The 14,915-nt window shown below is 48.4% G+C and overlaps 1 protein-coding gene across 3 annotated transcripts in view; it reads left to right on the top strand.

The window, feature by feature from the left end:
- Window positions 1-14,915, top strand: part of NKAIN4 (sodium/potassium transporting ATPase interacting 4) — a 51,381-nt gene that overhangs the window by 13,591 nt on the left and 22,875 nt on the right. For all 3 annotated transcript variants that reach the window (XR_002465169.3, XM_021527254.3, XM_021527252.3), the window contains exons 2-3: window positions 10,645-10,782; window positions 11,247-11,327. Coding sequence is in view for 2 of the 3 variants with exons in the window: in XM_021527254.3 (XP_021382929.1) it covers window positions 10,645-10,782; window positions 11,247-11,327 (219 nt within the window). In the remaining variant the exon portion in view is untranslated. The remainder of the gene's footprint in view (window positions 1-10,644; window positions 10,783-11,246; window positions 11,328-14,915) is intronic.

Genomic DNA, 14,915 nt, shown 5'->3' with positions numbered 1-14,915 from the left:
AACTCATCTTTGATCACATAAAATTGGCTCTGCCTCCTGAAATGGCTGGAAAACTGCAATATCCCTAGTTGGCATGCCTTGGAGGAGGCAAGGAAAGCCATTTTTTTAACCTGTAATTGCTAAGGTAACGAATCAATTGCTTAAGTAGGACTGATTTTCTTCCAGAGAAGTAATCAGATGATGAAAATCAATAGTGATTGATTCATTTTCTATCCACTTCTTAGAGGGAAGTTCTTTGTGGGGACTGTGGTCATTGGAAAATTCCTACAATACCCCGAAAGCCTCTGACGGTCCCTGTTTTGAACAAAATCATTGTTTTCCTGTTTGCTCCAATTTAAAACTCTTCCTGTCAGAAGCATTTTACTGGAACCAGAAGCTGAACTGCTAAATGTTTTTCTTGTCCAAAATGCTATTTTCTTCCCAGTTCTTTTTTCATTTCATGCTCTGATGACAGGCCTGGAAATTTGCTGGAACATTCATTAGGGGAGAGTTGGTCAGTATTTCTTCACTGATATCTATTTTTCAGCTGAAAAAATGGCTACATGTTTTTTCAACTATAATTTTTCATTTTGTCCTTTTTTTTTTTTTTAACGGATATAAACACATTTTTGTGTTTTGTTTGGTTTTTTTTTTTTTTTTTTTGTGCAAAGCACAAACATCAGTGTTACTGGTGATGATTAAAACCCAGCTGTCACAGTATGGGTCACTTTATATGATGATAGTGTGGATGAAATGCAAACAAACCACTTGGCCTGTTTGCAGCCCAACTCCTAAAATGCCTCCAGCTTCTCATCTGGGGGATGCAGGAAAGGGAACAGGGGGAGTTCACCTCTGTGCTGAGAATGTGACAGTGAAGGGAAAGGTGAGGGGTTAGGGTTGGTGCTGCTGTCACTATGGGAAGTTCCCAACCTAAGATGCCACCTCTTGTTGTCACCAAGGACAGGTGTGTGTCCAAAAAACCACAGTGGTAGTGAAGATGCTGTTAGTGCTGGGGCAGAATTATTGGTGTGGAATGTTACAGAACCTTTCTGCAAGTCTTCAGCAATCCTCTGTGTAAAATGAGGTTGTTATTCCTAATTTCACTGCATGGATGGGAAGACAGAGAGTCCCCAGCTGTGCTGGAGGGCTTTGGTGGAAGGAGCAGGAGCAGGAGCTGCTGCCTGTGGCATTACAAGGGGCAAGAAGCATCATATGGAGTTGCTGGTAGGTGGAAAGGGAAAGCTGCAAAATAAGGGGAATTGCATCCCTTTGGCTTCATGTTGTCTCTTCCTAACACCCCCAAATTGACAGCTAGGTGCTAAGAGCACTTCTCAGTGTCATGGTGAGGTGAGAAAGCCTTGCTCTATGAATAAAGGGTCCATTTGTACAGTAATTGCCATGGAAGTCTCTGGGTGACTGTGCTGAGTCCCCTCCTGCTTCAGGTTGATTAGGATGAGGTTTCCTTCGAGGAGCAAAGCTGCAGCAAGACCGTGGCAGATCCCAATTTCCTAGATTATTAATAACAACAATATCATTTTCTCTCTCTCCCCTATTTCTCACCCACCCTGTGCTTCCCTTTTAATGAATTCTCCTCTCTTGCTGCAGACTCTGCAGTGACACCAGCCTGATTTGTAATGTAAATAGGCAGCCCAGTGTAAAGGCGACCTGCAAGAGCACCGCAGGGCTCTAATTATAATTTTCATTAAATTCCCTCTGTTTACGAATATCCAAGCAATCTGGCATTGCAGCAGAAGCAAGAGGAAATTAAAGCAAAGCTACCACTTAGCTCCAGTGTCAGGGAGCAGGGCCCAGCTGTCGAGCAGAAACTGAAGCAAGGCTCCTCCGGATAAAGTTTTGAAGAGTTATTTCAGCTTTGGCATCTTTCCTCTCCCAAGCTTTTACCCCAGTGGCAGGGTTTGCATGTTTTTCCTTCAGAAGAGCTGGCTGGTGCAAGTGTTTTACACGTGGTCCATTTGTGACCTAATTAAGGGGATCAGCTGCTGGAGCTCCCAGTGCCATGTGCGGGAAGGAGCTGAGCTGGGGGAGCGGGGTGGGAGCTGTGGCTGCAGGGAGGGGACAGAGCAGGGACTTTGCACTCACAAGGCCCTGGAGGGTTCCTACAAAAGTCCAGCAGCACAGGGACCATTTGCCCCATGTGCTGGGAGCATCCTGGGGGCTGCTGTGACACAGACCTGTGCAAAAAACTCTCACCCTCATCCTCTGCTGGATGAGAAAAAGGGCTTCAGGTGGCTTTCTGCAGGTGTTTTGTCTTTTTGTCACTCAAGCCACACAGCTGACCCTTCCTGAAAAGGAGGTGCTGCAGGTGCCACCCGTGAATTAGCCTGGCAGGGCACACCAGTGGACATTTCTGTTCACAAAGACAAAAGCAGGGGGTAGGCTCAGTGTCACCTGGCCACAGTGAATCTTTAGTCTTGTGTGGACAGGACAGAGGGAAAACTGAGCCCGGTTTTAGAGCCTGAAACAAGAGTTACTGCTCCCCTGGGGAAACTGCCAGTGGTGTATTTACAGCCACAATTCTGCTTTGGGGTAAACAGCAGTGAAATAAAATTGCAGTTTGCAGTAAGTGCCTATAAAATAGCAAAGAGCGACAGATTTTTTTCCTAAACTGGGTGAGTCCAGCTGGTGTCTCATGGGCTTTATACACACTGAGAGTTTTGGTCAGATCTCTGAATAATTTAAAGTCTTTCTAGTACACTTGAGAGTTCGAGGGGTCTCTGAGCTCTTTGCATTCTGCTGCTCCCACACCCAGGAGACTCCAGAGAGCTGCATCAGTTCTGTGCTAGCCCTGTCAATGGTTTCCCTTCTCTGTTAGCTAAGCAGATGATGGCTAGGATAGCAGGTCAAAAGGATATAGGTTGTATTCCCTAAACACAACAACCCCTTGGCTAATTTTCAAGTGTTTTCCCTTTTTTCCCTGCATCCCTTTCATGGGAACAAGCCCAAACTTCAGATAGACTTCATGGCTGAGCAGAGCCAGGGATCACACAATATAAAGCCCTGTTGGTAGGGAATAAATCTCCGTATTAGAAAATTAAATTCCTGCTGATCTCTAGCACTGCTCTACCTCACAACCTTTGGAGTGTTTAGATGGGTTCACAACTGGTAGCAGAGCTCCAGAGGGAAATGGCTGCTGAGTTAATGGCACACATTTAATATATATTATTTCATGCAATGGGGAGATTTGTGCTCCTGGCAGGAGAAGTTTCCCCCAGAGCTGAAGCTGTCAGCCACACCAGGATGCTGTTCAGGGAGCAGCTGGGATGTTTGCCCAGGATCAGCAGCATGAGGTGGGCTAAGAGAGCTCAGCAAGTTCTTCAACAGATGAGGGAAAGCCAGGAGAGTGGAGCCTGAGCATGGGTGATAAAAATATAAGTTACTTGTTGAAGAAACTCACTGTTTTTTATGTCATTTGCAAATGCAGTGACATCCCCTTCACCCCAGTGCCTCCTCTCTCTGTCCCAAAGCTGGAGACTCAAAGCTGAGCCATGAAACTGAGGGAGAAGAACATTGAGGGGGGCACAACAGATTAATTTAATTCAATTTAAGTATGTTTGGGCAACTTAGGTTGGAGTGTTGACGTAGGTTGCAAATAAAACAAGTTTGTCATTCCTGTCAGAGTGCTTTTCTGCCTGGATCACAAAGGCACCTGCTTATTAATTTAGGCTGATTGCTGCTCTCAGCAGTCAGCAATCACAGCAGTGTGCAGAGCTGAGGTGCCCCCAGGAGCACAGGGAGCAGCAGCTCCCACATCCAGTGCTGCCTGCACCCCTGGGCTCGGAGCCCCCAGAGGAGGTGGGATCCATGGAACCAAGCTGGGAGGGCTACAGAGCACAAGCCTCATCAGACACATGACTGACCCTGATTTGGGAGAAGTTGAGGCAATCCAGAGCAATCATTTTCCTGAAGCATTCCTAGGAAGCAATGTTTTTCCCAGGAGCTGGATTCTGAGCACCATTCAGAACCTCAGTTAATTCCCTGTCCTGCTGACCACCCTGCTGAGAGGGTTGTGGATCAGCAGAGAGCACCTGAGGATGTGCCATGTGGCAGGGACCATGGGCTGGGGTGCCTTGCTAGAAAAAGTACTGCCAGCTCCTGACGTTTGCCAGTTCCGTGGCACAATCCAACACTTGGAGCAAAAAGACTTAAAGAGGTTTGCTTGGATGTGTGCCTCAGATTGTTCCAAGGAAGGTTGAGAGTGGATATGAGGAACAATTTCCTCACCAGAAGGGTTTTAAAGCACTGGAACACGCTGCCGAGGGCAGTGTTAGAGTCACTATTCATGGGGGAATTTAAAAGATGTTCAAATGTGGCACTTGGGGACAACTTTAGTGGCGGGCTTGGCCATCCTGAGGGAGCAGTTGGACTCAGTGTTCTTGGAGGGCTTTTCCAACCTAAAGGATCCCATGATTCTGTGAATTGCTGGCCATGGCCTGTGTCTTCAGCTGAGCAGAGCTGGTGGTTCTAAGATGCACTTAGGAAACCTCAGTCCCCCTGGAGCCAGAGCCTCAGCTCCAGACACAAACAGCCTTCTGCACTGCTCGGTGCCAGTCTCATCCCTTATGTTTGGCAGGATTGTGCCTTCCCTGGAATGCTAAGCAGCATTTGGGCATGTGGGACTGAATAATGACATCTCTTTGCAGCTCAGATGTTTCTGGGAGGCTTTGGCAGCAGAAAGCTCAGGGCTCAAGGTCACAGCAGTGGCACTCCTGAGAGCATCCCTGCTCACACACAGAATGATGCTGGGAGGGGAGGACTCAGAGCTCAGAGGTGCCAGGCCAGGGGCAATGAGAGGTGAGGGCTCAGCACTGGCATGGTTAACAGCAGGACGCTCCAGACTTCAGCAGGGAAGTTGTGATGAGCACAGGGAGGGTTTTACACCTGCCCAGGCTCTGCCCAGGATGGTTCTGGGCTGGGGGAAGTCCTGATCCTTGGATGCGACACAAGGCAGCCTAAAAGTTGTGTTTGCTGGAATGTGATGGCCAGGAGCAGCCAGGCCCTGCTGCAGGGAGTGACCTGGTGTGGGACCATGATGGGGACCCCCCTGCTGCCCCGTGGGGCCCTTTGGCAGGGCCAGCACAGTGACCAGTTTTCTTCTGAAATATAAATGACTTCAAGGTACCAGCCCTGCTGTTGGAGGCCTCTTTCATGTCTGTGTGAACAGAAGAGGTTTCAGCAGCTTCTGGGGAGAAAACAGAGCAGAGGAGCAGAGAATGGGGCACATTGTATGCAGTGGCCAGAGTGACCAAAGATGCCTGAGAGACCAAGTGACAAACAGAGACCTCCCGTGCAATTAGTCTCTTGACCTCTGTGGTGGGGAGAGGGATGCTGGGAAAGGAGCTGTGGCTCACAAGGCCCCAAGGAAGGTTTCCTTGACAACACTTACTGAAGAAAAATGAGATTTGATGAATGCAGTGGGTGTGAGCACGTGAGAGGCTGACTTTGGGAGAGACAAGGACGTGGCACCTCGCAGAACGAGCCCCTCCACTTGGGGATGGGAAGTAATGGCTCACCGAGCTGCTTTTTCAGATAAACTTAATTAAAGAGCTATTGCAACCATTCATATTTATTTAGAAATGCAGCCACTGTGGTAAAAGCAGACATTGTTTAATTGTTTTTCTACTCACAGAATCTTCTCCACCTTGAATAAGCACTGGCACAGAAGGGATTTTTTTTGCTCACTTCTGATAGTCTCAGCAGCTTAGGTTTAGGATTCTTTAGTTCTAGCATTGTCCCAGCATTTACAAAGTCAAAGGAATTATATAGAAATCTGTGTAGAATTAAGCATTATATCATAATGATACCAATATATTAATAATGATAAACTGCAGACAGGTCTTTAGTATTGCCAAGCTTAAGAACCAAAAAAAAAAAGAAGATATTTGTGTTCAAAACCTAAATAGACATACTTTTCAAATTATGCAATCTGAGACTTTTTAATTCATTCCTGCTGTTACAGGTAGTAGGGTGTAAATTCCCATCATAGGAGTCGTAGCACTGAGACTTTGCCCTGAGCTTGAGCCATCACATCCCATGGCCAAAATACCTCAGGAAACCAGTGCAGGTTTTTCCTCAAGAAAAGGCCTTTTCCAGTGAAAGCTGAGATGATGTTTGCACAGCAGACAAAGAAAGAGCATCTTCTTAAAAAGTGAAGCCACTTGGCAGGAAATCAAACCCTGGATCAGGGTGTTAGATCAGCCAGGAGCCAGAGCAGCATCCCAGCAGTGCAGGGGGGACCCAGGGCTGCAGCTGAGGCTCCTGCTGGGTTCAGGCTGGAGAGAAAGGACAAACAGGGGGTTAAGTGGCAAATAGTGGCAAATTTAGTCTTAGTTGAAGCTGGAGGGAGGACCAAGAGCTGGAGCAGTGCGTGTCCTCACAGCACAGAAAGACAAGAAGTAGCAAAAGAATTTTCAGGTTGTTTTCTTATAGGTCAAGTGGAAAATTACCTGGGTTTCTGGGTAAAATGTTTTTCTTTTTTGTTGTTTTGTTGGTTTCTTTTCTTTTTTTTTTTTTTTTTTTTTTTTTGCAGCAGCAGCAGCAGTAGGATCAGCCTTTCCTATTTCTTCCCTTTATTGCCCTCTTGGATATTTAACATTTCATTTTGACACTTAAGGTTAAAAGCAGGTTTGCTTACAGAAATAAATACAAAAGGATGTGCGACTGTACCTGTTGTGGTGTTTTCTGAGCACCTTTCCTGTGTCTGTATGAGTCAACATGTCTTGAGACTGATATTTTTTTCTTTTGTGACCCAATTGATTTCAGAAATGCAGTGAAAGACACAGTTACAAACCAAATAAGATTAAAGGCTTTAAAAGCTTAATAAATTAAGAAGAGCAAATCTAGCTGATAACATGGCTTTGATAGTAGGCTATAAAGGGAGTTAAGGAATTACAGGTGCCTGACTGTTCAGCAGCATCCCTTCCTCCTCAGCAGTATGGGGGCACAGGGGAGCAGGTTGGACTCTCCAGCTTATCAGCAGGAGAGGAGCAACAGAAGACAAAGTTGAGGGGATAGAAAAGATTTGAGGGACTGGAATTTAAACAAGCACCCCCAGGCCATGCTGCACCAGCTCCGTGTCCTGCTGGCAGTGACACCTGCCAGTGACACTGTCCTGCCAGAGCCATTGGAAAAGCAGTTGGAATGGTTTGAACCCCCAGTGAGAAGCTGTCCCATGTTTTGAGATGTTTTCTAGGACTTTTTTGCTGTTTTGCTTTGGGCACCCCTCCAGCTCAGGTACAGCTTCTCTCTCTGGAGAAGTTTTATGGTGTGATGCCCCTGAGGATCTCCAGAGCTCTCTGTGCTCCCTGTGTGTGGGCTGTGGGATGGGCTCCCTGAGCTGCAGAACATCCCTCTGCCTTTCATCTCTTCCCCAGCTGTATAAATGAATGATGGCCCAAGAGAGAGCTTTGGCTTGTGTTGTTTGCCTGGCTAACAATTGCTTCACGTGGTTATTTGCTACTCCAGTTTCACTCAGATCAGCAGAAATGGGGTTTATTTTAGGAGAGAAAATTCTGCCACAACTCTTCTGATTTTAGTGCTGCAATAAATCATTTAATTTAAAGAAGGAAAGGGAAAAGTATACTATGGGTTAGAGAAGCAGAAGGAGCAGAAGGAATCCTTGTTTTAATAAGAACGGTCATAAAGAAGAAAAATTTGTCCTCCCTGATGGAAAGGTACTGTCAGCTTTGAGTGGGTTGAAACCTGTGTCACAATCGGTGACATTTCTCTTTAGAACCAGTATCTCTGGAATATAATAGGCTTTCTCAGTAGGACAGTGTGAATCATGGTGAGGACCTCCACAGTGAGGATATTGCTGTGCACAAACCTGGCAGCACAGGAGAAAGAAAGATGGCATTTCCCTGCTCAGCAAGAGGCACCCAGAGAGGCTCAGTCCCAGAGAGGGGACAGAGATCAGGGCAAAGCCTGGCCCTGCATCTCTGAGCAGGACTGGAGGGACCAGGGCTGAAGGACACTGTGGCATTCTTCACATCCCAACCCCAAATCAAGCCCCAGCATCAGCTCTGTTTACCTGCAAACCTCAGCAGCATTTTGTGGGTAAGCTGTGCACACAGACCTGCAGTGGAACGAGTGCAATGGGTGTTTCTCAATTTGTTTCCAGCAAATATTTCCTTCATTATGGTAAGTTCCTGAGGGAACAGGGGGAAGCCCAGGATAACTGCAGGCTGTATTTCCAATGTCTGGATTGCAGCAGACTCACTCCCTGCCTGTCACTAACACAGTGTTGGAATTTCAGCAGTAGCATTTGCTTGTCACCAACATGTTTTACAGAAAAATCATAATTTTTTTTTTTATAGATGAGGAAACAGCTTGTGTGAGCTCACACATCCCACATCCCCTCTCCTTCCCTGAGCCAGCAGATGGGCACAGCCCATCTCTGGAGCAGCATCTCTTGCCTGAAGTTCCCATGTACACAAATCCAGTTTAATAATGCTGGGAAAGTGGCACAAGAAAGTAAATCAGGATGGAAAGAACCTGGAGACAAGAGAGGTGAGGGAGAAGGAAGTATGGTGAAGATAATTTTCAGGGTTATGGGGAAAAAGAAGCTGTGCCCAAATCTGAAGTTGTGTAGATTGGCAGATCCATCTCCAGGGTGGTCATTTATCTGTCGCTTCACAGCCCTGGTGCAAACAAACCAGGAAATAAAACAAGGTTGTGGCAGGACAAGCTTTCCCCTAATGACAAATACTCATGGAGTAGAATGGAGAAGAAAACACACTCCAGACATGGCTTGCCCTGATTCTGGGGTGGGAAAGCTCATGGCAGAAGGCTGGGTAGGAGGGGTCTGTGCTCATCCTGGTTTTCAGAGCCTGCAGGCAGGAGGGGAGGCTGGGCAGGGCTGGACCTCAGTGAACACCCCACTGTGTCCCCGGGCAGGGTGAGGCTCTCACACTCCTCCTGGAACACACAAAGCCAATTAAATGCCTGATTGGATGAAGCAGGCACAGTCAAGGGGCCCTGTGCCAGCCAGTCAGGATCCCAAATGTCCCAGTGTTAATCCCTGCTGAAGGATTAAGCGTTTAACCTGTGGCTGGGGTGGCAAACCTGCTGTGCTGGGGGAGCAGCACTCGCCCCACAGCCCCTCTGAGGCCACAGCATCTTCCAGGTGCTTCAGAGGGAGCAGAGGGTCCTGCTTCTAAGGGAAGATTATTTGACAGAAGAGAGAGATTTGGTGACTGCCTCCATTCCTTCCCCACTTTCTGTCCTTCTTGGGAATAGGATAGCACAGAGGGAAAGCTGCCTACCCCCTCCCTGACTGATTGCCCTTAACCACAGATTTCTTTGAAATACAGATTTTTATTGAACTTTCAAAGTAGTGTTGGGAATTGAAATACCTTCCTAGCCCAAGAGAGGTGTGAAGGCAATTTCCCCACTGAGCCAGGAAGAAGGAGGAATAATGGTCATTTAACAGATGTGGCTTCTCTCATCCTGGGGCTTGAGAGGAACCTGCAGCTACTCACATCCTTAAATGCTTTAAGCCATCCCAGAAGCACTGCTGCTTAGATCCCAGCCAGGAAAAGGTGTCACATAGCTGATTACACACAGCAGACCAGGATTACTCATGGTTAATGCCTGATTAGGAGTTAAATTAATATTGACTGTCGATAGTAAATTGTAATTATTTATTTAGCCAAAAATAAATATGAAATGTCATAATGCAATCCCAGTGGCCTACTGTGATAATTAAACATACTTTCAAATCTTGTACTGACAGGGAAGACACAGGTCCATGGAGGGGCTTGCACTGTGCTAATAAAGACAAAAAAAAAACCCAGAAGATCTCTCCATGCAAGGCTGGGCAAGGGAGAAAAGCCTGCATTAGCAGTTTTCCCCCCTACACTCACTATATTTCTCCTACAGATAGATGATTTAAAGGCTGTGGGCATGCAAAAGCCAGCAAGCAATTGCACGTCCTCTGTGCTTTTTCAGCTGCACAGAGGCTCAGGGCCAGGGGACCAGATGTTGTCTGATACACAGATGATGGCTACAGGTAAAAAACACATCTTTATGCAGATGTGGTTTGAGAATCAGCCCCAGCACTCCAACAGTAATGCAGTTTTACATCTAGAACACAGCACTAGCCTTGAAACATGTTATTAGTGCTGGAGAGGAACACAGTCTGTCCTGGAAAACTGATGTGCTGGCAGAATTTCCTTACTGGTGGCAGCATTTTCTGAGGGGCAAAGGTGGAGGAGAGAGTTTCCTCCTCTCCCTCACTTTGATGGATGTGTGCCAGAGAGCAGAAACACAGGAGGTGTCAGGAATGATGGAGTGATGCTGAAGGCTCTGAGAAACGAGCTCTAGAAAGTTACACCGACATCTTTGTGAATGGATTTCACTTTCAACATTGAAGATGTCCCCATCCCTCTGCTCCCCTCTGCCAGAGCCCCACAGAGGAATGTCCCACACAGCCCTGCAGCTCAGCCATCAGAGGAGCTGGGATGGGAGCAGAGGGGATGTGTAAACAAGCCTTGTGTCCTGCTGACCTGGTTCAGGGGCAGCAAATTGCTTTGGGAATGGAGTCCCACCTTCAGCTGCCACAGGGCTTTGCTCAGGGAGCGTGTGAAAGCCCTGAGCACAACCACTGTGGCTGCAGGACTGTAACTCTCCTTGTCCTTCTCCCTCCAGCTCGCTGCACTGGAGAGGCAAGTGTTCGACTTCCTGGGGTACCAGTGGGCCCCCATCCTCGCCAACTTCCTGCACATCATCATCGTCATCCTGGGGCTCTTCGGCACCATCCAGTACAGACCCCGCTACATCGTGGTGGTGAGTGACACCTGGGCAGCCACAGCCTGGCCCAGCCCTGCTCTGGGGGTGAGGGGCAGAGCAGAGCCCCTGGGTGCCCAGGCAGGAGCCCTGCACGCTGCTCTAGGCAGAGGGAGTGCCTGGCTGTGCCCAGGAACCCGCGTGTGCCAGACTGGGAAGGTTGCAGGTCGTTCTAGGGAGCCCTGCCCAAACGCTGCCCAGCTGAGAGGAGGGTGAGGGGCTGGACAAGTGCAGCACAGAAACTCTTCCATCCCTCCAGCCCCTGTGTGGCTTTTCAGTCAAGAGAGCATTTGAATATGGAGAACAATCAGAGGAAGAAAAAAAGGATTTCAGTGTTGACTCAGGGCATTCCACTGCCCCCAGCTAGGGCACACATACATTAATATAAATATATACATAGACACTAATTCCAGTGACTTCCTAATGTTTATTGCTTCTCTCTCCCCAACTCCATTCCTTCCCAGTATGCCATCTGGACTGCAGTCTGGGTCACCTGGAACATCTTCATCATCTGCTTTTACTTAGAAGTGGGAGGGCTCTCAAAGGTGAGTGCCCAGGCTTTGCAGCAGAGGGTGTGGAGCTGAGTGGGGAGGGGTGGGCTGGCATGGCTGAGGTGAGGGCTGGGAGCAGGTCCTGCCCTCCTGTCTGTCGAGGGGGCTGCCTTAGCAAGGATGGGGAAAACTGAGGAGTCACTGTTGGTTTTTGGAGCTCTTGGCTGATTGGTGCAGGTGGTGGCTGGAATAAACCCTGCTACCCTCACAGCAGCTGGAGTGCATTTGCTTTCCAGAGGTGAGAGCAGACCTGGCAGCAGAACCATCCTGCGGGGAGGGGGGGTTTGAGGGCAGCTCCAGCTCCCAGCAGTGGTGCAGAGGAGGGCTAGGAGATCCCCAGATTGCAGCGGATCCTCCTGGGATCTGAGCCCACCTTGGCAGGAGGGTGTGTGATGGAGGGGAGGGCCCTGGTGCAGCACTGAGTGTGGCTTTCTGCCAGCCTGCCCCAGGGAAGGGCTGCCTGGGTTGACCTGAGCCAAGGACTTTGCTGGAACTCTACACCTGACCCTCTCCTGATGTTTTTGTGCCTCCCAGTCCTGCTGAAGACTTGCTTTGCCTGTGGTTGTGGCAAAATATTTCCTGTTGTACCTTTGGGGAGAGGCTCCTCTGTCTGCTGAGCAGAGAACATCCCTCCCCAGAGGGTTCTGGCTCATCTCCTTGGGATGTGCTTCCCTTCTTCCTTTTTAAGTACAGTTGTAGTTTCTCATGGCTGCTGGCCAGGCTGTTGTGAGTTAATATGCAAAGTTCTTTGAAGACTAGATTAGCTGAGTATTGCTGTCTGCCTAATGAGGGGTGAGTCAGAAATAATAAAAATGGGAGGCAGGCCCTAAATGAAGCCTGGGCTGTAAGCAATGAATTCTGAGTGTTGCTGTAGCACAGCAGACTCAGAGTGTGAGATGCAGGTTCATTTCAGAGTGCTCCACATCTGGCCCAAATTCCAGGTCATGGGCTGGAGTTGCAGTCATAATTGGAATTGCCCTGTGGTTTTATCAGGCCTACAGCAAGTCAAGAGTGGCAGCCAAAATCCTTTGCAGATAAGAAAATGTGACTTTCTAATGTCTCAATTCATCTTCATTTCCCCTCTCAATTAACTCCATAAACTTTGAGGGAGTTCTTGCCCAAAACAGTGATTATTCATAGTCTGAAATCTCAGCCTGAGATGATCTCGATGTTGGCCGTGACCAACTGAAAAAAAAAGAATTTTATGTAACTGTTCAAATACTCCCTTCTGCAGAGAAAATGTTGGCTTGATAAACTGCTCTGGGAGCTTCTCAGAGCCAGTGTTTGCTTCCAGCCAGCTGGATACTCATGTTTGCTAATCCCAACCTGCACTGCAACACATCAGGTTGCTGTTCTGCAGTTCAAAAACAGCACCACAAACTCCTTTTGTGCCACACAGGAGCTTCTCCTGGTGACCTTGCTCCGTGCTGGGGCTCATTTTAGCCAAGCCAGCACACAGAGAGGTTTCCTTTAGCCTCCAGGGTGACACTTGTGACTGGGGGTGTTTTTTATAGAGTTGGGCTGCAGTGTAAGTTGTTACTGACTCAGTGGACTTTCCTCTCAGGCTGCAAAGAGAAATTAGTTCATTTAATGGCAACCAGCAAAACCAAGAGAGAATTTGTGCTTGCTTGGCTGTAAAGTAGTTGACAGCCTTGCCTCTGTTCTTAATGAGCTATTCTCACTTTAAAAAGCTGTTTTGTAAGGAAAACTAATGATGCTGCTTCCCATCCTCCTCCACTTTCACTGAAGTAATTTGGGTCTTTGTAGTGGCAAAACAAATCTTCGCTTCCACCAGAGACCAAAAGATCCACCTGAAGCAGGAGCTGAGGTTTCTGTAGGACACTTCACAGGCTCTCCTGCTGCATCTCTGGAAACCTGATCCAAAGGCAGCTGGTGTTTTATTGATGTCAGTCGTGGGATCAGACCCCAGAAGTACATCTGGGCTTGGCTGGACAAGGGCAGGGCAGTGTCAGCCAGGAGTGGATGGCAGATTCTAGGGCTGCAGGTGCCTCTGTGTGCCCCAGGGCCCTCGGGAGGAGGCTGCCCTCCAGCCCTGACCAGGAGTCAAAGCTCATCATGAGCCTGGCAATAGGCAGGGAAATTGCAAATATTGGAAGAAGAGCTTTGGTGGAGGGAGGCTGATGGAGCTGGTCTGATAAACACAAGCTCATTAACTACTAGACTGAGCGTGAGCACACTGGGGAGTGCTTGGACAGCGTTGTGCAAGTCCCTTAAGGGGCTGAGAGCTCTGGAGGTCCTCAGGGTGCTGTTTCCTGTGGGATTGCTGGTGAGCCTGGGGGAGTGGGAGCGTGGCATTCCTGCCAGCCCTGCACTGATCCTGCTGTGCTCTGACAAGGGCAGCCTGCCAGGGCAGGCTTAACAGTGAGAGAATGCAGAAAGGGCAGGGAACTGGAGAGAATGGAGTTTGGTAACTGGTGCCTGGTAATGACAGCCCAGTGCAGCTGACACAGGTGATAACTCAGGTGGGGTGAGAAAGCAGAGAAAGGATTCAAGTGTTTCCAGTGTAACAGATTTGAGAAAACCACAGTGAATTGAAAAGATGAGGAAACAGTTATGTGTGTTCATTGCAAACAATTCTTTGTGCTCTGCTGCCTAGATCTGACTTCACAGCAGTGAAGGGATGCAGGATGAGGGCAGGGAATTGCTGCTCACAAGAACAGGGACGTTGTCCTTGTGCCCCCCTTGCTTTGGGTGCCTGGCTGATCTCATGAACAGAATCCAGGGATCCCACAGTCCCATGTCAGCCCATGAGTGATCTGTCAAAGGAGTTGAGACAATCTCTCAGTTATGAGCTTTAGGTCATCAGTAGAATAGGGCTGATAGGTGCAGTTTGGCTGTTGGCTTTCCCTTACCAAGGAATTGTTCTCTGCTGTGTCTTCCCTCCACTTCTCACCCTCTTTCCTCCTGTCTTTCACATTTCTTGAAGTGCTCCTATATCTTCCAGGTTATTCCAGCATGTCCATTCCATGTCTCCTGGCCCTGGAATTGCTGAGGATACTGTTCTGGTCAGCCCAGCTCAGGGGAATTATAACTAATTACTAACCAGTTACCAATCACTAGTTGTGCTGAATTTTTTATTCAAAGGAAAATTCTGCTGATCGCTGAATCTATTCCCTACTTCTTGGAAGAGCTAAGCTGACTTGATTTCTGTCTTTCTATCCTGCCAGGGTTTTTATCTTGGAATATTTTCTTAGCAGGAGTAAGAGTGTGAAGTATGGCCCAGCAGAACTTCCTTGGGTGGCCAGACCCAGGTGGATCAGCACCTTCCCTTGCTGCTGGAATGCCCAGGCACATAGCTCATGCCAGCTTCCCTGGAAGTGCTCTGTCAGTGAGCAGGAGAGTGCTGGAGCAGCCTGGATTTGCAGAGCTGCTTCTCAGCACTGGCAGGAGGTGGTGATGTGCTCGGAGCAGCTTCTGGCAGCCTTGCCCTGCTGACTTGCTCTACTCCTGAGCACACTTGCAGCTCCAGGTGCTGTGCCACTGCTCCGTGGTGGGGCTCACAGCCCCATTTCCAGGTTGCTGTTGTTCCTCCTGTCCCATCTCCCTCTTTTCCCCACATCC

The sequence above is a fragment of the Lonchura striata genome, chromosome 17 (assembly GCF_046129695.1).
Source record: "Lonchura striata isolate bLonStr1 chromosome 17, bLonStr1.mat, whole genome shotgun sequence".
NCBI classification, from domain to species: domain Eukaryota; kingdom Metazoa; phylum Chordata; class Aves; order Passeriformes; family Estrildidae; genus Lonchura; species Lonchura striata.
Note: the sequence above shows the minus strand (reverse complement) of the source record. Positions and strands in the feature narration are given on the sequence as shown.